The 25,467-nt window shown below is 38.7% G+C and overlaps 1 protein-coding gene across 1 annotated transcript; it reads left to right on the forward strand.

The window, feature by feature from the left end:
• The first annotated feature begins 926 nt into the window (after positions 1 to 926).
• On the forward strand, positions 927 to 24,224 carry zfhx2 (zinc finger homeobox 2). The gene is made up of 5 exons (XM_053487977.1): positions 927 to 987; positions 11,119 to 11,277; positions 11,493 to 11,553; positions 11,681 to 15,726; positions 21,286 to 24,224. The coding sequence occupies exons 1-5, from the start codon at positions 982 to 984 to the stop codon at positions 21,646 to 21,648; spliced, it is 4,635 nt and encodes a 1,544-aa protein (XP_053343952.1). The 5' UTR covers positions 927 to 981; the 3' UTR covers positions 21,649 to 24,224.
• Positions 24,225 to 25,467: the final 1,243 nt, after the last annotated feature.

Below are 25,467 nucleotides of genomic sequence, written 5' to 3' on the forward strand. Positions count from 1 at the left end.
AATAATGCTCCAATACTGGCCCTTGAGAATCCCAGAAAACTGTAAGCATTGATGAGTCTTTCAGCTGCACCCATTGAGGGGTTGCCACAGCAGACCATCTAATCCTCTCACAACTTGGCACATGTTTTAGGCCGGGTGCCCTTCCTGACGCAACTCTTCCATTTTATCCAGGCTTGGGACTGGCACTGCCTTCAGTGGCTGGGGTTAGAGCTTGAGTGGGAATTAAACCCGGGCCTCCCCACATGGGAGGTGAGAAACCTACCTGATCCACCAATGCTTCATGTTCCTTAAAGTATCGCTTCATATTTAGTTTGCCAATATCCAAACGTTTCTGTTTACGATCTTCTGTGAGTGGTTTTGGCACCAGGTACACCCTTGGATTGCAAAAAAAATAAAATAAAAAGAGGTGAATTACTGCACACTGCTTTTCTTTCATGCACATCACAGACAAGCCAACTATTTTTGCTCGCACCACAGTGACAAATAAATTAACTGATGTAACACAAACAAACCTGTACACCAGTGACCAGGGAAAGGGGTAGTCTTGACCGGAAAGCGTTGTGTGGCCAAAAGACATTTTAAGACAACATCGATCATTTTTGACTCACTAACAATATATTAGAGCGAATTAATAAAAACCTGTGATTTTAATTACATTGCTGTTATGGAACGAAAATGAATTAGGAGGTTCTGACCAATCAGAGTGGAGAAGAGTTGTGCAGCGCATTAATTGATGAAACGTACAGAGTGTGTTAAAAGAGCACAGTGTTTTAATGGGCTTATCAGTTTAGTTAATCACTGTGGCTGTGGGTGAAAATGCGTCTTGGTTAACGTGTGTGGGCTTTGGGGGGAGCTGTTGTGTGTTTACTACGGGGAGGGAGGGAGAGAGAGAGAGAGACAGGGAGAGAGAGAGAGAGAGAGAGAGAAGAAAAACTTTTCAGTGTTGTAGAGCGACAGGAAGTGCTGCAGTGACTCGTCACCATGCAGGTAAACGCTTTCACTAATTGCTTTAGTGTTAATTAAACTACGTTATACCCGAATTAAGCCAGGATCCCGGGGTGTTGTCGATTTGATTGCTTGCGCTGGGGGGCAAAAAATAAAAAATAATCTGCGACTAATTACTGTTGCGTGTTAAATTCTTTCAGTGTGCATTTGGATTTAAGGACGATTGCAAACTTTTTTCTCTGCTTCGTAGCTGGGTCTTTTCCTCTCTTCTGTAGCATGCTTAAGCAATATTGTGGAGGGCGATCATAGAAATATATAAAAAAACAAATAGTTGGGTATATGATTGCCAGTAATTATGTTCGTGCACGATGAAGTTATCGAAGTAAGGATTTGTTAAGCGATATAAGAAGTGGGTATGTGTAAATTTTACACACATCTGTTAGAGGAATCTGAAGGTATTAATTAATTAAGCGGGTTTGCTGGGTGTAGGCCGCGGTTTCCGGCGGGCGGTGTGCGCTGCGTATCCCACCAACAGGCTGCAATCTGCGGATAAGGACACTAATCAAGGCCGGGGCTTTAAATGAGTAGCCTATTTACGAAAATTCAATTAGTGCGTTTTGATTTCATTCTGCTTTTTCCCTCGCTATCAGTACCCCGGTTTTGCTTTGCATTTTATCCAGTTGTGCTTCAGGTTGTAGCTTTAATTTAACTTAAAAGACGGAGGTTGATAAGCGGTGCATAATTAGTTAGCTAGCCAATTTTGTTTAGTGTTTTTCCCCCCTCTTTCTTTTCCTTTCCTCTGGACGGCTAGGTGAGGTGGCAGGCGATTTTTTGCTTCTTTGACTTTGTCCTAATGATCCGATCTTATCCTTGAGCAAAGTTAGACTCGACTAGTGTTCACACCAGCCTAAAAAGAGTCATGTTTAAACGTTGGGTTTCGTGATAATCGAGCTAATTGAAGTGTTAGCTAGCCAGGAGAGTGCTAACGCTGCCAATTGGTTCTTTGCTAATGAGGCTGTGGCTTAATTAACAAAATTATCGCGACTTGATGACCGCCCTGGGGCTCTTAAATAAACCAGGATAACGCGAAATGCTTCGCACGTATTATTTTTATAAGCTCTGTTCGACTTGCGTGAGTTCTGAGTACTTTTTAATCGAGGCGTGCGGGACAACCGAGTGTAGCATGGAAGCTAATTGGCGTAGCAGATAGACCACTGCAAATGGACACACACACTATTGGTATTTCCTTAATAGTTGCATCATGCACCGAAATTTCCCAATTATTCCTCGTCCCAACTGCTCTTAATTAATGTTTTTGAAGTCGTCTTTTTTCAGCCTTGTTTATTTAAATGATATCCGGACGACGAGAGTGTTTGTTTTTGTTTATTTATTTATTTTAAAGCGACATTACACTGCAGCAAAAATCATCACGATGAGTTTCTGATCTGATTTGCGCTTGGCAGCGATGTTGATGTCTTAACATAATATCGTCCCCAGTGAACAGGATATTATTTGACAGGTTAAGTCGTTCCCAGGACCTCCACGCTGTTAATTAAGCTGTCAGGGTGGATTGGGTGATATTTCCAAGTTACACGGCGTTGTCTTTCGCAATGTAAATAGACCATTTATTTATATAATATCTAGGCAATATACTTCGTTGCTAACATGTGGAGCAATGTTGAGACATCTAGCTCTTGTAGTTCCGTGTTTTCTTGTTTCCCCCCCCTAGAGATTTGCCTTGACCTCTTTACATCGTGTTTTAATTAGACGTTAATTACACTGATCTGTAGACGGCAGATAATTGACCGTGTTTGCTTCAGTGTTCTTCGAGGGTTTGTTTGATATATTAGGGTTCTACATAAAGCCCCTTTTTAATAAGATGGTTCTGTGTGGAATCCTACAAAGAAACTTTGTAGGATTCCACACAGAACCCTTAAAAAGACCAGTTGAAATCCCTTTAACAATCCTAAGGAAGCCTTCACACTCGGAACGGATCCGAGTACAACACGTTTTTGCATGAGGCCTCCAGGATCGTTTCCAAGAACACTTGACCTCAAAGTCTGGTTCATTTTGATCAGTGAGAACACAATTGTTCTGCGCTCTGGAGTCCGCTTGAAGAGGTGGTCACGAGAAGGATACAGCATACTCGGACGTGGATAAAATCAGACATGGAAGCCAGTTGTACTTGAAAACAGATATAGATGTCTGTTTAGACACGACGTCATCATTGCTGTCTGTCACCTCTGAAATCCCAGTGTGCATGTAGCATGCACCAATCTCATCCTCTGATCTACACGGCCATAGCTGATGGAGATTGGTTGGGGGGTTGATTCAGTTATGAATTACAATTCTTTTGTGTGGCGATTGAACTGGTGGATCGGTCATTGACCAGTATTGGCCAGTTTACAGTTTGATAGGCCATAACTGGTAATCAGCCGATCACCCTCAGATAAAAACAATTCTGTACCAAGCACATAAGCTTGCAAGTGGCACAACAGAAACTTATCGTGTGTTAAGTCTTCAATCTTACTTTTTTCTCCAAGCTCAGTAAGCGAATTAGTCTCACAACCTCTCATTACACATGCTTACACCAGTCTCAAAACACATCGAGCACTAATTAGTCGCGTGCGTTAAAAGCCATGCGCTTGCTGCCACTCAACCCGCGTGCACACAATTGGGTTTTAAGACTTTAGAGGCATTTAATGAGGTAAAACTAACAATTCTGTATAATCCTACAGGTATACACTCTGTACTATTTACACATTTTCATCCTGTGTAGTAGAAGTGAATTATTTGCTAAGGTTGTTTAGGGATAATAATTATGGCAGAGGACAGATATGCGCTGTTTAGTTAAATGTTAAACTACAGGTATTTAAAGTTAGTTTATATTGTTTAAATGCTGAGCTTGGCTTTTAAGTGAGAACTCTTATAAGGAATGGGCTATGATTTAATCAATTTAACTTTTTTTAAAGGACAAAATGGGGGGTGTAATAGGATTGGGGTATTTTTAAAATAATCACACTTACAGTATGCAATTTTTATCAAATCGGCACAGAAATATGTCATATCAGATGACTGGTGATTCCCATCCCTAATAGCTGATGAGGTAGGACGACATGCAAGAGTGTTGCTCTTGACACTTGACACTTATTCTCAAAATATCAATAATATTCGGCATAGCGCTGAAGTTAACTTCCTTGTTCTCCTTTTCTCTTGTTCTTAATGGCAGCTCACAAACCAAAGAGGTGCATACTGCCGCCAGCTGTATTGGAGAGTGTAAATAGGAAAATGTCCCAGAGAAAGGAGTGCAAAAAAAAAAAAGTTGACTGGGGAGGAGGAAGCAGTTGTTTCTGGGCATGGTAGAAATCACTCGTTTTTTTTGTTGTTGTTGTTTTTTTTAACCCAAAGTCCAGTTTGATTGATTAGTGTGAATCCTGTGTACTGTATCAGTGAACCAAACCCGGGTTTAATGTAAAAATTTGTTGTATATATGTAAAGTGCAGTTCATACAGTATATACTCGGGTACAGTTTGCATGGGGTGTAAAAGCTAACTGTATCAAAATATAGAAGTGGAAACCATTTATGTGTTTATTGAGTGGATTTTAAAGCAGCCAGGTGCATATCGCCGCCTGCTGTATTGGAGTCTGTTTATATTTAATAACTGCATAGTTTAAAACCAGCAGGGGAGTGAAGGGGCAAACGTATCCAATATGAAAAATGTACATCATTGTAGTGATGCCACTGCAGTATATTTGCCCTGTCCTGATACTGTTTATATCACAGCGCTCTTGAATTATTGAGTCCAGTTGATCAGAAAGTAAGCAGCTCAAATGTATTGTGGCCGCTCCACATAAGATAAGATTTGTGGAAGGAATATCCATTTTAGAGCTTTGTGTAACATTTAGAAAGAAAATATTTTATCAAATATAAAGGACCACGTTTGCTAAGTACAGTTTCATTCCCCTTTTATATAGTGTTTGTAATTATTTTGTATTCAAATTTTTTAATAATCAATTAAAAATTTGATCCAGATGATATAGAAAAATATATATTATGTGTGCTGTAAAAAAAAATGTAATACTGTAGGGTTTTAGAGCTACACCACCAGTCAAAAGTTTGGACATGCATTTTGATTGCTTGGTCTTTCCTTTTTTTTTTTTTTTTTTTTTTAAAACAGTGCGTGAAGGCATTCAAAAAATGCCATAATCTCCACTGAATAGTTGATAGTGAGATGTGCCTGCTACTTACTGTATACTCTGTAAAGCATAAGTATACATAACGTCTTTAATCTGAGGTGCTGTTTGTTAATTGGTGATGTCTGAGGCTGGTAACTCTAAATGAACTTCTCTAAGTTAAGTTTTGGTCTTGTTTTCCTTGGATGGTCTTCATTAGAGACAGTTTTATCACGGTGCTTGATAGGTTTTAAAAAAAAATACTTGACAATATTGTTCTTGCAAGAACTATTCCAGACTTGCTGACCTTCATGTCTTAAAATAACAACTGCCTGTTGTTGTCACTTAATTAACTAATACCATATGCGTTTTTATATAGTTTTGAAATCTCTAGTATTGTTTAGAAATATATATAAAATAAATGAGATGCGAAAAAAATGTAATGCAATAAAACTAGCCGAAACAAGTGGTTTAAACTAAACCACAAACAAGTGGTTTAAATGAAAATGTTAAAAGTTATTTCATGAGACCAACCGCATAGTGTAATGATAACTGATTTCGTCCTTTATATCAAGTTGGACTGCTTTCTAATTAAAATCGTTGCGGTATAAAGGAAATAAAACATGTTTGACATGCTTTTAGAGGAAAACTAACTTTGAAGTTGAAACATAGAAACTTCATGCAGCATCATAACTCCACTACATTCTTCACCACATTCCTGACTTTGTGTCGGAGGCACAAATGCAGTGTGATGCATTAGAAACTTTAGCAGGTGTGTAGTACTATGGCTACACAGTTGTGAAGTTGTACTAGATTCTCTTGGTCTTTGCGTTTAACGCATTTAACTTGATACAGTCCCCTCTGAAAGTATTGCAGCGGTTGAGACGATTCTTTAGTTTAAGATGCCCTCTGAAAACATCAAACAGGTCAAAAGATATGACGAATCAGAATTTCAACTTCCATTCCCGGAATTTACATCTGGATGTTAAACAAAATGACCGCTTGGGCTATGCCCAGTGCTTGTGCAGTGGCTCTGGTAGATTTTTTTTTTTTCTCTCTTTTCTCAGATTCTTTCACCATTCCTAACATAGACATCTGTCTGCTCTTTTTATTGGTTTTACAACAAATGGTGTACAGTCTTGACATGTGAATCACAGACATCAACCCGAGTGTAGACATTCAGAGCTAGAAAAGAAAATGTCTCTTACGTGTTCCAATATTTTTGGTTTATGATGAACCAGTGGGTTCTAACAAATTGTTTAATGTTCTAAATGGTTAAGCACATCTTATTGTAAATGAGAGCTGGTGAGTGAATATTCATCTTTTGAGCCCACATGTTTTGAGTGTAGATAAAAAAAAATAAAAAATAAACATTTTTAGGTAAGCAAAAGTACTGGAACAACACGTTGTTGCATCTCACTTGTTTGCAAAAACTGCAGGTGACCCACTATCATCACTAAATGGTCGCATTCTTCTTTTGTGTCGCCGTTCCAGGCTTGTACCACAACTTCCTTATTAATTTGAACAAATTTCAGGGTTTTGTAGGGTTAGGGTACTTCAGCCTTCTCTTCAGGAAGTAAAATCCCTGATCAGTTTGATTGAAGGGTTGGTGCAGCGTTAAAAGCCAGTGTTAAACTCAATGATGATGACCTTTGTTGTGTTTTAGGTGATTGTTTCGCTGCATTAGATTAGATGCGTGTCTGTGTATTAGCAGACAGAATGTTTCTATAGACTTCTAAATTCATTCTGCTGCTACCCTCATGAGTTACATCAATAACGATTAGTGAGCGCAAACCATGACGCCCCCTTCACCATATTTGATCATGAACATATACTTTATTTCTCCACAGTCTGGCAGTCTTGGTTCCAGAATGTTTGTGGCTCATCTTTGTATTCCTTTGCAAATTCTTATGGCTTTCCAATACTTTCTGCTAATGAGTGGTTTGTATCGTGTACAGTGTTGTATTGTATTATCTTAAGCTCCCCCCCCTCACTTTTTCTTCTTTGTAGTCCTCATGGTGTTTGAATAATTGCTGATGTTTTGTTTTTATTATTATTTTTTGGCCAATCTATTTAATGTCTGGTACACCTGAGTGTGTGTGTGTGTTTGAGTCAGCCAAAATAATGTATACACACTCCAACATGACTCCAAAAAAAATGTGCGCCTCTTTTCTGACGATCACATGATCGCATCATAGCATTAACGATGGTGCAACTACTAACATCTTTAGAGGAAACGTAATACTACACTTTGCTGCCATAATTAAATTTAAGGATTAAAAAAGAGCATACATGACTGTTGAAGTGTATATACTATTATTTTTGGCTGACTCATTTTAGTTTTTGATTCGTTAAAATCAATGCATCAAACAAAGAGTAGATATTCAGAGACAAACACTTGTGTTACTTGTTTCAATATTTTTGAGCACCCAAAAAATTAGGGGGGGGGTCAAGAAAAAGGTTTATATTTCTAAACTGTGTAACACATTCCATGTAAATAAAAAATGTAAGCTACACGTCTAATTTTATAATATATATATATATATATATATATATATATTTATATATATTATTATTATTATTTTATTTTTTATTTTTTTTTAAACCTACATATATTCAGTGTAAAACAAAACATTTGCTGTTCCAATACTTTTGGAGCCTGTCATTTCGTATTACATTAACTGACACTTTTGTATTCTCTTGGCAGCCTAAATATTGGATTAGGAAAGATGTTGGATCTTGTGCTTACCCAAGTGACTGGCCAATTAACTTATAGGTCCATCACTTGACGTTTATGCTGAAGAGTCTCCAAGTTTGTTGTTATTGTTAAACGTAATTTATTTTAGTGTCACCTCCATGGCTTTCCATGAACATTTCATATTGCACCCAGGAGTTCTGGTGGCAGAATATTTCGGTTAAATTTCCTTTTAAATTGCCATGTGCTCTGGTAGCATAGCTTATAAATTGTTAATATTAGGGTTGGCATGACTAATTTGTATTCTTGTACTTGTTCGTATTCATTGGTATTCATTTCTCTGTTTCTATCCAGAAGCTTCGTTTTTGCTTTCCACTCCCTAGATAAGTGTGTCAAACTCAAGGCCTAACAAAACAGAATATCACCACTGTACTGCTCTCATCTTTCAGTACTGTAACGCACGTCACAGTCAGCACTGCGTTCGAGAATTGTCAGGTGTTGGTTGTGTCATAGCTGTAAACCCCTGTCCTGATCTGATTGTATTGAGGTCTGCATTGTGACATGAATTTTGCACCCTACTTAAGTGTATCTAAATCTAGCATCTACAGCCTGTATTAATTGTGTTACCATATAATATTTTAATAAGCGTTCAGATTAACTTCTCCAAGACTAAAACAACAAATCTGACTATTTTATAGGTCCGGAGGAACAGCAGTGATTAATGACCTTATATGAGCATTGATGTAGTGCAATTACTGGGCCAAAAGCAATGTTTTTGATATATACTGACTATAATAAGCAACATGTTATGTTAAACTTTATAAATAAGCCTTTGAAGCTTTCTTAACACATTTTAGTTGAGATAAAACCCCAAATCTTTCTCCGTTCCTTAGCTACATCTCTAGGTGTTTGTTTGACTCTGAATCCTGGCATGCATGACCCAGAAAAGTTTGAGGTGTAAATTTAGAGGAAGAGGGAAGACTATACATTTTAAAGGAAACCATCATCTAAGAGTTAATGCTGAATCATAAGTTTACTTAGAGTTTCTTTTCTAAGAAAGTCCTAATAACATGAGATTAGAGACCTCATTCAAACCTGCTGATGTGGCCTGGACAGAATGCCTGATGTAGGCAATAAAATCAGGGTTTCTCTGCTCTGTGTAGTAGACTGTGTTCATATTGAGAGCCATGTGGGATTCTCCCAAACCTCAGGAAGATACTTTCAGGAAGATCATGTCATTATGACTAAAGTCGTTAAAAGACCTCAGCCTGTAGATATAGTGTTAAACAGCTACAGAAAGGGGCAAAACTCATGACCTATTGTAGGCTTTTTTTAAACAGGCTGTTGTTGGGTTATGTGTATTCTAACCTCAGGTAGGTTAAAATAAAATCATTGTAATTGCAAAATAAAATCATGTAATTACTAATAGTTAAGTAGATGGCTGGTTACCATGCAATAAGCTTGTACTTAATAACCTTGTGAGAAAATGCATGCAAAACCATTCACTATTTCCAAATATACCTTAAATATCTAATAATAAATAACAGTACAGAAGAATATTTGCATGCCTGTAGAGAAAACATTTCATGACGGTTTTCATGTGGAAACAAGAAAAAAAAAAAGTTTTTGCATGAAATGTAAGTGAAAAGTGTGCCAGTTACCAGAATATTGCATGTTCGAAGGGTATATTTTCCAGCATGCTCAGTAAAACCTGACCGCTGTTTTACTTGTACAACTTTAAACATCTGTATCTAACACTGCTGACTATTTTCAAGCTAAGAGTGTTCATGCCAAATATTGACTATTACTCTTTAGATGTTTGTCAGTGTGTGTGTGTACGTATATATATATGTATGTTTTTTTTTTTTTATGCAGAAATGTTTTCAGCAACATTTTTGTTTATGTTCCCATGATTTTTGCACAGTACTGTAAGTAAAACGTCTGTTAGGTTTTACTAAGAGTGCTGGAGAATGAGTTTTTCTGGCAAGTTTGTCTCAGTTGCTCCTTATTATTTATTACATATTATAAATGAATATTACTTAGTTATATTCATTATTCATATTTTTTTTTTTATTATGTCTGGAAATGGTGAATGATTTTGATCATAGTAATGCAGACAAGATAATATGGCACTTTTGGTGATATGGCAGATAAAAGACTTTTGACAAACAATTTTGTATATTGTTTATTAATGATTATCTGATGGTACTGAGAATAATTTATCCTGTATATTGTATATTAATGATTATCTGAGGGTACTGAGAATTATTTATCCTTCCATAAATGACAGTGTATAGTCCATGTGCGACTCTGTGGACCAAAATGCTTCGTCGGTAACATTCGCTGATCAGGAGGATGACGTCTTCAGCTGCATCGGCTCCAGATTTCCTGTGATCAGATATTGCGAATATTTGTGCTTTCCTCTTAGTTTAGTCCTTATAAGGGTTTAATATAATTGATTGATTAAAAGTGCAATAAACTATTATATTAAACCATTATATATGTAATAATAGGCAAGTAACTAGATAGATTGATTGAAAGTGCAATAAACTATTTAATAAATAAAATTAAATTCAAATTTTATTTGTCACATACACAGTACGATATGCAGTGAAATGCTTAATACTTTGCATATCCCAGCTTCTTGTTGGTAGGCAGGGACAGAGCGCAGGGTCAGCCAATTTACAGAGCCCCTGGAACAGACAGGGTTAAGGGCCCAACAGTGGCAACCTGGCGGAGCTGGGGCTTGAACCGCTGATCTTCCGATCAATAACTCTAAGCCTTAACACACTGAGCCACTACTGCCCCAAAAGTTTGGTTACTTGCCTTTTATTACATATATATTCTTAAAGGTTGAGGGGTTAGGATTGCATCGATGTATGAAAATGTTCAAAAACTCTCACTACAGCATGTAAAAATACTAAGATACACTCTTGTGGAGCTCTTCTATGATGGGTTTTAAAGGGTTAACGTTTTTTTTTTTTTTTTTTTTTTTTTTACAAATGAATAAAGGTTTTTAGAGCAGTGGTTCTCAAGTTTTAGTGCTCAAAACCAAAAACTATTCGGCTAATTAACAACCTTGCCTTAATTGAAGTGGGTGTGGTAGAGCGCGGTAAAACACTAAAATATGCAGGGCAGTGGCCTTCCAGAAATAAGGTGAAGAATCACTGTTCCAGAGGATAAGGAACTAAATTATAGAACTTAACTAAATAACTTTCGTACTTTTCAGAAACCTGTTGAGGTATGAGGAAACACCAGAACCATGCTGTGTGTCTAAAAGCTAATAATGTCCCTTTTCATTTCAGGAGGAGCTGGGAGAGACCATGGGTGGGGACAACGATGGGGGGTCAATGTGGCTCTGTCCTTTGTGTCAACAAGGTCAAAAAGACCGTGATGGTCTTGCTTTGCACCTGGCTGAAAAACACAGCGTGCTTCCTGCTTGCCTTGATAAGCTGTTGGACATTGTGAGTAATCGTTTTGTTAAATAATTAAATTAATTAGCACAATCTCTTAATTTTATTCAAGTGAACTCTCAACCACCTTCGGCCTTTCCTTATCTATAAATGAAAATAAAATTATCCTGATTTGCAAACCAGTAAGGTTAAATGGCATACCAGTTAGGTTGTATTCACTGTAGCTTTTTCAAATGTTTGCCTTTTTACTTTTACCATATATTAAGGCGACACCCAAGCACTTGTCCAATGACGAAGACAGAGAGCGTGCTGGCCAAAATGATCTCAGTAAGTGTAGGCCCTGTCTTTCATTTATATTAGACATTTAATTACTAGTTAGATGTCAATAACAGGTTTACCTATAGAAATAAAATGTTTCACAAAACAATGTTCTGTTTCGTTTCTTTTTTTTAAGATGGCACATCCCAGCAGCAGTGTTCAGAAAACTCACCTTTAATCGAGTCTCAGAATGAAACCATTCCTAGTGTAACTGACCAAGACGGTTCCTCCCAGGAAAAAGTTGTGTGTGATGAATTAGGAGAAGTGGGAAAGGAGAACGACGGGAGTAACATAGAATCAAATCAGGATAACGTTACCCAGTCTGAAAGTTCAGAAGCTTCGGGCAATGAAGATAAATCCAGCGATAAAAGCAATACTGCTGCTGATGATGTCAACCACCCTTTCAAGTGTCACGCTTGTTTGGAATTCTTTCCCACTAGATCGGCATTGAGCGTTCATTATAATTCAGCCACCCATATCCAGAGGATGAGAACAGGAGCAGGGAATGACAGTGATTCCCCAGCCCCTGTTCTTGCACGTCCTTATGTCTCGAACAAACCTTACCAGTGTGCAGTGTGTCGTGTTTCTTATAATCATGCCATCACTCTGGAAAGTCATTTAAAATCTGTATTGCATCAGAGCCGTAGCAGGAGTGCTGGAAATGCTGCAAGTAATTCCACAACAAATGCAGGAAATGGAAATGTAGCCGCAAATGTGACGGCCACTACCGTGGCTAATACCACACAGTTAGCTTATGTTACGACCAGCAATTGCGTCACACAAGCAAGTCTGACTGCATCTCAAGCGATGACCAAAGATGAAGAACAGGTTAAGCCTCAGCCTGCCCCCTCATTGCTTTCCTCCCCAGTGGCCTCAGCTCAGGCAGTATCAGCTTTTCTTACTCTGTTAACATCTAGTCCAAACTCTGTTCAACACTCCATTCTTCCCTCTCTCTTTGCTGCTGGAACAGGTGCTGCACCAAGCACAGCAACTACTCAGCTAATAACTCAGCCTCAAATGCTTATGCCCCTTATTTTGAATGGACTTCAGGCTCAGAGCCCAACCTCAGAAGCCCCCAAACAACTTTTGCAGCAGACAGTGCCAGTCCTCGGTCTCAGCACGGCACAGCAGGCTCTCTTGACCCAGGGACTTAGTGGGTTGCAAAGTCAGTGGGCTCCTTTTAGACTCTCCAATGCAGCTCAAATGCCGCCAGAAGAGAGTGAAAATAGTATTGATGAGGGAGCAGGTGCAGAAGTAAAAAATGAGGAACCCCAGCAGGAGTCCTGTGATCAGCAAGTGCCACAGACCTCTGAAGAAGCCTGGACCACAGATGATGGTGCTGGGAAAAGCAGCAGTAATACGGTAGATATTAAGCAGGAGCGCAACGGCTTTAAGTATGACAAAAGTGTTGAGGATGACATGGGATGTACTGATGAAAAGCAAGAAAAGGATGATATTGATATGGAAAGCACAACTGAAGAGGGGGATCTGGGGGAAAATGCAAAAAGAAGTTCTGATGCAAATACTGACTCACCAGGCCAGGTTGTTCAATGTAGTTGTCCATCACCTTGTCTTAATGAATCCTGCCAGTCTACTACACACAATAATAAAAGTACTGGTAATAGTTTAGAGTTACAACAGAGTCCTGCAAAATGCAGCCCTTCAAACACTAATCTTGCCTTAATGTCCTCACAGCCTAAGAGTGCCAAGGCTCATGCAATCTTGTCCTCAGGACCTCCTATGCTAAGTGAATTCCAGTCTCAGGTTCTGTGGGCCTTTATTGAGTCGCAGAATGAGGCAGATTCAGCAATTCCACCAAAAGAGGACTGTGAAGCCCTTGGCAGAGAAGTTGGACTAACTGGTGATGAGGTACGAAGATGGCTGGTCGATGCCTGCCGTGCCAAAGAAAGACACAACGCAGAAGAGATGGATCATGATGAAATGGAAGGAAGCATTGAAGACGAGGAAGGTGCCCTTATGATAGATGAAAGTGAATATGGACAGAGTCCATCAGCTAGCAGTAGTCATGCAATAGATCTCTCTAACAGTTCTGATATACGCAAAGAAATGGTATATAGTCAAAACCAAGGGGATTTATGCTTAACTTCTGACTCAGAAAATGAAGAATTCTACACTTCTGTTATTGTGACGGATGAGGAGAGCCAAAGTAGCTCGATGAAAGATGAGCCAGGTAGCCCAATTAAGCAGCTGTCACAGTTAGACACATCAGGAGAAAGGTCAAGTGGTGGAGGAAAGGTTCTTCGTTCTACTACAGTCTTCCTTTCAGATGCAGAGGATGATGACGAAGATCAGGGTGCAAAAAATAAAAAGAGAAAGAGGGAGATAGATAAGGAGGAATCAGAATGCAAAAAGGAGAGGCATGATGCTGATCTTGATCTTCAGTTGGAAGCACAAGCTGATCCTCCTACTCCTCTTTCAGTTACAGTTGACCATTCAGGTCTTCCAGCTGGAATCTTGCATTCCTTGCCTCTTTCCCTTTCTTTGGCCCCCTTTTCTACACAGTTATTCAGTCCCTACGTCCTCTCTGTTCCGTCGTCAGTTGTTGGAGTTGGCATTTCTGAAGCAGACCGAGCCAAAGTAGCGACCTACTCGAGTCCCCCAGCTATTACTTGCACTCAGTCTCCATTTTCTGACCAGCTTCATGGAGCAGCCATTAGTTCTCTTGCGCAGTCTGCCCAGTTCATTTCCAATGGCAGTGAATGTGAGTCTGCCTTAGATCTCAGTATAGGGAAACATCAAAGTTCAACAAACTCCACTTCTGTCTCAGCAAACAAGGTATCTATTCAAAAGACTGCTTTGCTTGATGGTCTTGGATTAAGGCCTACTGTTGGGGTCCCTGCAGATGGGAGTCTTATTGTTGTTCAGGTAAAGCCTGATACTGCCATAACTATCCCGAACTCTAACACTACCATTGGTAACCACAGTAGTATGGCTAAGACAAGCACAGTGTTCATGAGGGCTGCAGAAAAAGTAAATGCGTCCTTAAAAGAGAGTGAGCAAGAGAAGGCAAGAGACCAAAAAAGAACTAGTGCAAGACGATTCAGGGACATGAGAAGGTCCAGGACAATTATTCAGGCTGACCAGCTGGACGTGCTGTATGGATGTTATTTCAAAGACCCAAACCCAGGAAAGCATGAATTTGAACAAATTTCAGAGTGGGTGCACCTGCCGAAAAAGGTGGTACAAATTTGGTTTCAAAACATGAGGGCTAGAGAGCGTAAAGGGGAAGTTCGTTTTATCAGTGATGGTACATTGGCAGCTGTAGGTAAACCACTTATAAAGTTCACTTGGCCACTGACTAAGCCCATTTTTTCAAGTACCCCCAAATCTAACTCAAGCCCAACAACTCCTGGCTGGGTTCCACCAAAGCCACAAACTGGCAGTGAAACACAAAAGACAGAAAAGGTTATGGAGGTCAAAGAACCACTGAAAATCCCTATCCAGGGTCTCAGCAGGCCAAAGGAAATGGGGTCAACAACGACTGTCGGCAGTACATCAGCACTCAAGACAAAAGCTGAAGCACCAAATGCATTTACAATGGTTAAAATTGCCCCCAAGGCCGTGCCCCCATTAGTTCCCATGCCAATCAGTGGCTCTGCCATTGCCCCAAACTCCCAAAAGATCAAACTGGAGGGACAAAGTGAAGCAGACAGGACAGAGGAAAAGGATGGAAAAGATCAAGAGAAACACATCCCTGGGACAACCAACCGCATGGTTCCAAAACTATCCACTACACCAATTAACAAATCTTCGACTGTTACAACTCAGAAACACAATGGCATTAATTATTGGTCTCAGAAAGGTCCAATTAAGATCAATACTTTGTCCAGGGAACAGCTGGGTCTGAGCACAACACGCACCATCATGACTTCAGCTTCAGTAGGAACTCCATCTATGACAATAACTTCACCACCATCCACTCAAAACCAAAAAGAAGCAAATTACATTCAGCAGCACTCCACCCCAAGAAGACCACGAACACACTTGAACTGTCTTCAGCTGTCCATTCTCCAGTCCTGCTATGAGACCTGCGCCCATCCTAATGCATTAGAGTGTGAAGCAGTGGGAACAGAGCTTGGTCTTCCACTTAAAGTGGTGCAGATCTGGTTCCAGAACACACGTGCCAAGGAAAAGCGTTGGAGGCTACAGCAGGAGAAGTTGGTAAGATCATTTTCACACTTTCAATAACTATGTTTACTGCTAATCACAGATAAGGATTGACAGATCAAGCTAGCCATTTTGGACCAGTTTGAATCTCACACTAAAGATTTTCAGTGTAGCAGTTATGATGTTTTTCGACATTTAAACTATACCTGTCTACTTAATTATTCATACACTCCAAGACGTAACTGTTTGTGTGAATACATAAGTAAGAAGAAATAAGTAGTCGGACACATTTTTGCCCTTTGTCCATTTTAGTAGGAACACCTAGTATACACATTTACATTCGTGCTGTCATCCATTTAAACATCAGAATGTCAAGTGAAAGTCAAGTGTGACCTTGATTGTAGCGCGAATGTTGGTACTAAATGAGTTGAGTGTTTCACAAACTGCCGATTTTCTCAGATTTCTTTCTTTATTTTTTACACACAATAACTAGGTTTTACACAGATTGGTGTGGAAAACAAAACATTGCGTGAATGACAATTCCGTGGGTGAAAATGAGCTGTTAATTTAGAGAGGTCACAGGGAGATGGTCAAATTGTAAGGACGTAGGGAAGTCGCAACTCAAATGATTACTCTTTACAACTGCGATAAACAGAAACTCATTTCAGAATATACAAAACATAAAAAATTAAAGGTGGATGTGCTACAAAAGCAGAAAACCATGTCGGTTTCCACTCCCGTCCATCGAGAACCAAAATCTAAGGCCATCATGGGCACAGGTTAGTTGAAACTAGACGTGTATATTTATTTATTTTATTCTTTTTGTCTCCAACCTTACCTTACTGACAGGAATGGAACTTCAACATCTGACATGCCTTTCCATTTAGAATTTTTATAGACTGCCTCTCAGCTGAGAAAATCTTGTTGTACTCCGCTGATCTTCTTAACGTAGGTTTTCATGCTGCAGATCCTCCATACACAGGAAGTTTTTAATTATCACCCCAAACAGAGTAGCAGTTTCTGAAATATTTAACCAGCCTGTGTCACAATGGACCATGCCAAGTCCCTGATATATACTTTTGTCCCCATTCTGATATATGATGTGAAGAATAACTGAAGCTGAATATGAGATGTATTAATACTGGTGTTCCTATTAAAGCAGACAATGGGTGTATATCCAGTGCATGTACAGTATCTGAACAAAACTACAATTTACTCATGAATATATACAAATAAACAGAAGAGCTTCATTGCCAAAAGAAAGCTTTTCCACATTTTGTGTTTCACAATCATCTTAAAATAGGTTCAAATCCTTTGTTTCCTCATCATTCCACACACAATGTTCCATAATAGCAAAGTAAAAACGGGTGTTTGGAGTGCTTTAATTAAAAATAAAAAAACAAAAAACACATTTAATGCACATAAGTATTCAGACCCATCACTTGGTACTTGATCAAAGCACCTTCGGCAGCAATGACCAGCTCAGTTCTGCTTGTAAATAATGCTACAAACTTTGCACACCTTCCTTTTGGACGATTTTCCGTTCTTCTTGGGCACAGCCATTTTCAGCTCTCTTCAGGGATGCCCTGTTGGGTTCAGGTCTGGAATCTGTCTGGGCAACTCTAGGACTTTCAGAAGTGTTCTGAAGCCGCTTTTGTGTATTCTCTGCGACATGCTTTCGATCGTTGTCTTGTTGAATTGTAAACCATTGCCCCAGCTAGAAATACTTTTCACTTTAGAGAAGGTTTTCTGACAGGATTTTCTTCCAGGATGCCACCACCATGTTTGACTTTAGAGATGGTTTTAATAAAGTGATGTGCAGCTTCTAAACTGTTTGGAATCAAGAAACATCATTTGTGTCAAAAAAACAGAGGAGTTAGTTTCTCATGGATTGAGAGTCTATTTTGGACTTTTTGACTCCCAGCTGAATTATGTCTGGCCTGATTGGTGAAGTGTTGCAGTGATGATTGTCCTTCTGGTTGTCTTTTATGACCAAACTTCTCTGTCCCAAGTGGTCACTTTGATTGGGTGCCCAGTTTTGGTAAGACTAATGGTTGTTGCAAATATCTTCCATTTGAGAATGATGGTGGTTACTGTGCTCTTGGGCATTTTCAGTGCTGCGGAAAGTTTCTTATCGGACCAGCTCTGTGTCTTGTCACAAAGGTCTACAGATAATTGCCTGACCTCATGGCTCTCTTACTCTGACATACAATAGTTACACTAACACTGTACATAGATGGGTGCATGCCTTTTCTAATTATATCCTCTAAAGTGCTAATTATATCCCATGAGATCAGATAGGCATGGGTGGACTCCAGTTAAGTTAAAACCGCAAATATAAATGTATTTTATCAGCATTTAATTTGATGGACCAACACAAAGTGGCACATAATTGTAAAGTGGAAGGAAAATGAGTAGATTTAAACATTTTTTACAAATATCTAAAACGTATTCAGCCCCCGTGTCAACACTTTGTATAACCACCTTTCGCTGCAATTACACCCTCAGGTCTTCTGCAGTATCTCTCACTTTTGTCCATTTGTTTTAGCAAAATAGCTCATGGTCAGTCAGACAGCATCTGTGAATAGCAAGTCATGCCACTGATTCTCAATTGGATTTAGGTCTGCACTTTGACTGGGCCATTCTAACACATGAATCGAAACCATTCCATTGCAGCTTTGGCTGCATGTTTGTGGTCATTTCCTTGCTGGAAGGTGAACCTCCACCCCAGACTCAAGTCGTTTGCAGACTCTAACAGGTTTTCTTCTAAGATTGCCCTGTATTTGGCTCTATCCATCTTCCCAAAACACTGACCAGCTTCCCTGTCCCTGCTAAAGAAAAGCATCCCCGCAACATGATCCTGACACCACCATGCATAGTGTTTTCCGACACACACATTGTTTTACGTTTAGGCTTCTTTGTGACAAGAAGTTAAATTTTGGTCTCATCTGACCAGAGCACCTTCTTCCACATGTTTGCTGTGCCCCCACATGGCTTGTCGCAAACTGGTCGTCTTAGGAGTTTCTTTCAAAAATGACTTCTTGCCACTTTTCCATAAAAGCCAGATTTGTGGAGTGTACAACTAATATTTGTTTTGTGAATACAATCATCTACCTCATCTATGGATCTCTCCAGCTCCTCCCATGGGCCTCCTGGCTGCTCCTCTGATTAATGCTTTTCACACCCAGCTTGTCAGTTTAGGTAGACAGCCATCTCTTGGTAGATTTGAAGTTGTGCCATACTCTTTTTCAACTTGTCCACATCTTTATCCCTGACTGTGTGGTGTGTTCCCTGGGTATCACGATGCTGTTTGTTTGCAAACCTCTGAGGGCTTCAGAGACCGGCTAACGATTAAGTTAGTTACCTACAGGTGGACTCTGTTTCCTAATTAGGTGACTTCTGGAGAAGATCCACTGGATTATCCTTTAGTTAGGGCTATCAGAGTAAAAAGAGCTGAATACAAATGCACACTTTTCAGATTTTTATTTAACCATCATTTTCCTTCCACTTTACAATTATGAGCCACTTTGCATTGGTCTATCACATAAAATCTTAATTAAATACATTTTTGTTTGTGGTTGTAATATAAAAAAAAAAGTTAGAAAAGTTCTTTTGCAATGCACTGTAGGAGTAGAAAGCGCAATTGCAAGTGTCACAACAAAGGGTCTGAAAGTACTTATGTAATTATTTATTTATTTATTTAATATAAAACAAAGCACTTCAAACACCTGTTTTTACTTTGCTATTGTGGAGTATTGTGTGTAGAATGGATTTGATTTGCAAACAATGAATTGGATACCACAAATTAATAATGGCACATTCTTGTAAACCTCTATTGCCAATTACAGATTTAAAATATGTCATTAGCTTTTTGCAGCATTGTGATCCAATTTCGACCCATTCTTCTTTGCAAATCATCATCAATTCTTTAATATTAAGATCCATCTGCCAAATTCTCGTGTTCATAATACATTACATTCATTAACATTTTGAAGGGATTCATAACATGCCGGGAGATGCCATGCTAAGCCACGCAAGGCTGTAAGTTATTTTGGTTGTAGGTCTCTACATATTTCTGACAGAGATTCAGTTTTCCTCTAATTTCTGTTTGTTATAACACCATGCAGTGCCATGGTACCATTTCCCCTAACTGCTGTAATTTTTCAGAACATTTTACATGGGCAGTTAGAAACGGACATTATTTTGTTGCATATTATTGCTTGTTGTTCTCTGCTGCTTTCGGATCATCCTTTAACTCCTTTTCACGTAACCGCTGTCTTATCTCCTTTCTTCTGAAAACCATTGTGAAACCTTGAATGATGCAACTGTCCTGTGATAAGTTGTACTTCAATGCACTATAGCTCTTGTACTCTAAGTGTTTAATGAGGATGTCCCTGAGTATGTTAGGACGCTCCTTCACTATTACTGCTTGACGTGTTTTAGAATCATCTCAACTCTAGCAGTGTTTATAATGACATCAGGTTCTATTGGGAAAAACTGTTTTAGCTACATATATTTATGAACCTGATACATGATGAAATAAAATATAATGTATGAATACTTTTGTTGTTTGTTCGTTTACACTTCACATTGCAATACTTTCCTTTAATAAAGGATGTTATATGTGTAAATGTGATGCAGATACATGCACTGGAATTACAGTGAAGAAATGTCCAAATACTTATCTCCCCTTGCTGTAGTTGCTGAATGTACAGTACAGTAGTCCCCATCGTTTCGGATTAATCCTGCCTTCCGCTTTGTGATTGGTTGAGAGTTCAGTCTCATCTATGATTGATTAGATGTTTTTCTATGCATGAAATGCGAACTCATCAGTGGCAGAGATCCATTGGATAAAACCCGAAGTACAGATTGGGAGTGGGAGTGCGTTCTTGTCGGGGTTACCGATCAGAACTGGAAGTAAAAATTTCCTTCTCGGAAACTTGTCATGTCACCCCCACGTAGGGCAAACATGTACAGGTAGAACATATTTATTCCAGCTAGAGAGAAGGAATCCTATCAAATGTTTTTGTGTTTAATGGATTATCAGATGTTTATACCACTCTCGTTTTGATCAAAATTTTAAACCGGTCTGTCCTGATTGAGGCGTTTAGAAGTTAGTGTGTATTGTTTAAATGATTTGCTTGGTTTTAAAAAGAAAATTTTTTTTATAAACAATGGGCTCCATTTAATTACTCATTTAAACTTTTTAAAAGATTTCAAGTTTTAACAAAATCGGTGGGGGATTTAATATCGAATTGGGTTATGCATAAAATTGTGACACTTATACAATCAAAATTCCAAATCCCTGCAAGATGGTTTTATTGTTTATTATAATAATAATTATTGTTTTGTTTTTTGGTTCTTTTGAGGGTTTTACTTGTATGGGCATTGTTTAATACATTGTGTTGCTGGCACATGATTTGGTTAATTGCATGGATGTTTATTCAGAAAACTCATTAATTCATTTGAAATACGAAAATCTCACTAATGGTGTGACATTAATCACTCTGTGATTGAAGAGACTTAAGTTATAACTTGATGCCTTTCTAAATTCTAGATCTTCCTATTAAAGAAATGAAAATGAACACACTTCTCTTTTCTTTCCCCTTATAGTCTCCTAATTCTAGCGACCCTTCCAAGAAGCTGGACATCAGCTCGGGCACTTACCTACAGTACAACGCGCTCCGAGCCAACCGTCCAATTCTGCCCAAACCAGTACAACTGACAGTCCTGGAAAGTTCACCAACACCTGCAGCGGGTCAGCAAGCAGCTCGTGAAACACTAAGAGGGAAATGCGAGGTGTGTAACGTCGAGTTCGAGTCCAGAGCCGCTGCACGAGACCACGTTTTCTCTCCTCGCCATCTTGCAACACTGCGAACCACTAACTTTGGTCAGTCGGCGACGCAAATTAACAACGGCTCGGCTGGCGTCGTAAGCCAAGCTTCTTCGAGATCGCCAGCTAGCAGCACTAGCTAAAAAATGAACTTGCGCTGCTTTGATAAGTGGACCCACTAGGCTCTTGCGCTTTTAATCGGCAAAGAAAAGGTGCTTGTTTTTAAAGCTAACGCTCTTTTAATTCTGCACCGTTACAGTGGGCCTGAAGAACTCCACTTTCGGATGTCAGCGAGATTTGATCCTAAAAAGAACTTATTTTAATGACTTGTTGCCACATCATTTCACTAATAATAATAATAACTATCATCAGATTAATTGGTTATACTGGACATGCAGTTGCTTATGTTGTAACGGTCGCGTTTTATGTGTTTCACTGCTTTGTCTCTGTTTTCAACATCTGTTTCTTTTTGTGCTTGTTTATTATCCTTTCTTGCTAATTCAGAACACTCTGGCTGTTTGGGAAAATTTAGCAATGGACCACATGAAACTCATCAAAAGTTATTCAGTGATTTATGTACACGGTACTGCTTTTGCTTGAGCCTGAACGGTGTTCTGCATTGGAGGTTTTTTTTTTTGGTTTTTTTTTTATATATATATGAATCAAATTTTATTGGTTTTTAAAAAGTTATCATTGGGAGTTTTTTGACTGACAAACTGATGATCATGGGTGTATCAAAAATGTGCAAAGAGCTGGCGTGGGAGTAAAGACGGTATGCAAGTGCCCATACTAAAAGTTCATGACAATTTATTCCTTTTTTTTTTTTTTTTTTTTTTTACAATATTATCACAATATAGAAGCAGAAACATGCTTTTGGACCTGCTTACACTGTCAGGGAATTCTAATGAACGGAACTGTGGGATACATGCAATGCCGCCCGCTTCAGATTTGCTCAGAACAAAGGTGGATGGAAGACGAGCCGTCTTTATGTTGCCTTCACTAAAGGGCAGTTTATCCCTGGGTATCTCTAGGTACTGCCTAAAATAGATAACCTCCTTCAAAATGAAAGGCAGATATATTGTGAATATATGTAAAGTATCCACAATAATATTGTGATATATTGTAAAGATCAATTATCGGCACATACTAACAGGAAAGTCTATGTTTTAGTTTTTTTGTTTTTTTATAAACCGAGGGAGTTTGTGAGTGCTCTGAATCGAGTCACTCTCAGAAGCTGTTAAATGCAACGACAGCTACTCTATTTGCCATCATGACAATCATACTTTTTTTTTCTCTCTTTCAAAACTCCACTAGCAAAACCTAAAAATGTCACATGGTTGTCGTGCAGCACTTTCTTCCTTTAAAGGTCTGAAATATTTTAAGGTTTCCATACTTGCTTGGAATAAATGTATTATATTGATTTACTGTATGTCAGATTTTACAGAAGTGTTGCCAGCTTTCGCTGCATTTTATGAACACGTGAACGTGGAAAGGATCAGACCTAGCCGCTGTGCAAAAAGCCAAAGTTAATTCTGTATGCTAGCGCGATTTTAAATGGTTTTGATATAAATTTGTCAAACAACACGATTATATGAATTGTATTTCTCCACTTTATTTTTATTTTTTTCCTCCCTCTTCAGTTTGTTGTAACCCTAACCGTGTTAAAGGTATTCACTGCTTGCACCAGGTTTTTATGGGAGAGAAGTCATTTTACACCCTTGTTCTTCATTGTCTTTTATGTGGGTGCAAACCGAGTACTCCCCAGCAACGAATCTCCACTCTCCAGCTGACCACGAGGTACTTTCTGTGGTTTTTCGACACGCGTGTCGATTCGGTAATATGGAAACTACTCCGTGTGACAAAACATACAAGTTTGAAGGAAATGAAATACTAAAGAGAACTGTCATTTCTTCTTTTTCTGTTTTTTTTTTTAAGTTGTATATTCTTATTATTAATATGTTACTATTAATAGTTTAACGAGATGCAAAACTAAAAGGTAACTTTTTAAAAGGAACTCTATTATGAGAATGGTATTCCAAAGTTAATCATCTTTCACTTGCTTTCTGTCAAAATGAAAAGAAAACCAAAAAGCATTTTGAGAGAGTTTTGTAATGAATTTCCCACATCTCGACACTTTGAGCAAGTCCAGGAAGGACTTTGATATATTAGGCTGAAAGTGTGTTTATCTCAGCCAGAACAAGGTGGAGCACTTGGATGTATGATGATTCAGAGGCGTGTGGCGCTTTTCTTTTTTTTTTTTGGACGCACCTCCGTTATTTTTTTTAAACACTCTGTGTTAAAACTGTAGCTCGTGTTCACTGAGCATGAACTGAACACAGTGCTAAACAATGGGATCACAGTGTTGCACTGTTTGAAGTGAAGAGGTGGTGCACAGACCTGCTTTTTGACTGATTATTATATATATATTTTTTGTTTCCATTAACACTTATCACTTGTTATAACTACTACTTGCTATTGTTTTCATTACTATTATCACAGTTTGATTATTATTAATTCATTACGGTTTTTAATAGCATCTTTATCTTCATCGAGATGGTCTTGGTATACTGCAAACTGATGGTGAAAGTGTTTTTATGAAATATTAGAATATTGTTTAAGCTTGATTTCTTCCCTCCCGCCCCCCCATACTTGTACCTTCATTTTTGTGTTGGATCTTCTTTTCTTTTCTTATACGGAAAAATAAACTGAACTTCAATTAGTGGTGCTTCATTTGTCGACCCAACTAACCATCAAAACTTAATTTTTCCCTGTCTTTTTTTTTTATTATTCGCACTCTGTAGAATGCGAATAGAATTGTTTTAATGAACTTTTAAAAAAGACAAATACATAACTTTTCCGACATAATCTCCGTGTGTTGCAAAGCACCTCCGTCTGTCAACAAGCGATGGCATTCCCTTATTAAAAAATCTTGTAAGGCTGAGCTGCGAGCCACGAATGCACTGCTGTCTTAATTTTTTCATCAGAAGTTAATCTTCGCCTTGCTTTCAAGGGACCAACGGGTAAAAGTCCTATGAAGGGAGATGAGGACTATAGGGAGAATGCTTTAACACCTCAAAACAAAAAAGTATCGACAGTGTGGGCAGAAGTGTACGGATGTGCCTCATCATTGCAGGATTAAACAACACCCTTGGATAGCGGTCCTCCGTGTTTAATCCGAAGTTCCGGCTTTAGCTCTTCAATAAAGCATCTCACTGTAATGAGCACTATTAATTGTTTTCTTTATTAGTCCATAATTTGTTTGCAGATATCCAAATGCTTTTGTTTAAATGCTTTAGAGAGTTGTTTCGGGACCAGGTACATCCTCAGATAACAAAAAAAAAAAAAAAAAAAAATCACTTCACGCTGCTCTTCTTTAATGGGGTATTTATTTTTTGCTCGCGCTGTAGTTAGAAATGAGCTGATCTAACGTTCACACCTGAACAGCATTGACTGGGAAGACTAGCCTTGAATGGAAAGCGCTGTGGCCAACAGAAGTTTCATTATAACCGGGATGCGGATAATTTTTGACTCACCCTTGTAATAAGAAGGGTGATGCATATATTTATATACTCAGCAAAAAAAAGAAACGTCCCTTTTTCAGGACTGTGTATTTCAATAATAATGTTGTAAAAATCCAAATAACTTTACAGATCCTCCTTGTAAAGGGTTTAAACAATGTTTTCCATGCATGTTCAATTAACCATAATTAATTAATTAACATGCACCTGTGGAATGGTCGTTAAGACCTTAACAGCTTACAGGAAGTAGGCATTTGAGGTCACAGTTCTAAAAACGCAGGACACTAAAGAGACTTGTCTACCGACTGTGAAAAACACCCAAAGAAAGATGCCCAGGGTCCCTGCTCATCTGCGTGAACGTGCATAAGGCATGCTGCAGGGAGGCATGAGGACTGCTGATGTGGCTAGGGCAATAAATTGCCATGTCCGCACTGTAAGACGCCT

Source organism: Clarias gariepinus, chromosome 26, assembly GCF_024256425.1.
Source record: "Clarias gariepinus isolate MV-2021 ecotype Netherlands chromosome 26, CGAR_prim_01v2, whole genome shotgun sequence".
NCBI lineage: Eukaryota > Metazoa > Chordata > Actinopteri > Siluriformes > Clariidae > Clarias > Clarias gariepinus.

Coding starts and splice junctions, on each gene's coding strand:
- zfhx2 (XM_053487977.1), top strand. Junction 11,554..11,680: donor TGCTGGCCAAAATGATCTCA/GTAAGTGTAGGC, acceptor CTTTTTTTTAAG/ATGGCACATCCCAGCAGCAG. Junction 15,727..21,285: donor GGCTACAGCAGGAGAAGTTG/GTAAGATCATTT, acceptor TTCCCCTTATAG/TCTCCTAATTCTAGCGACCC.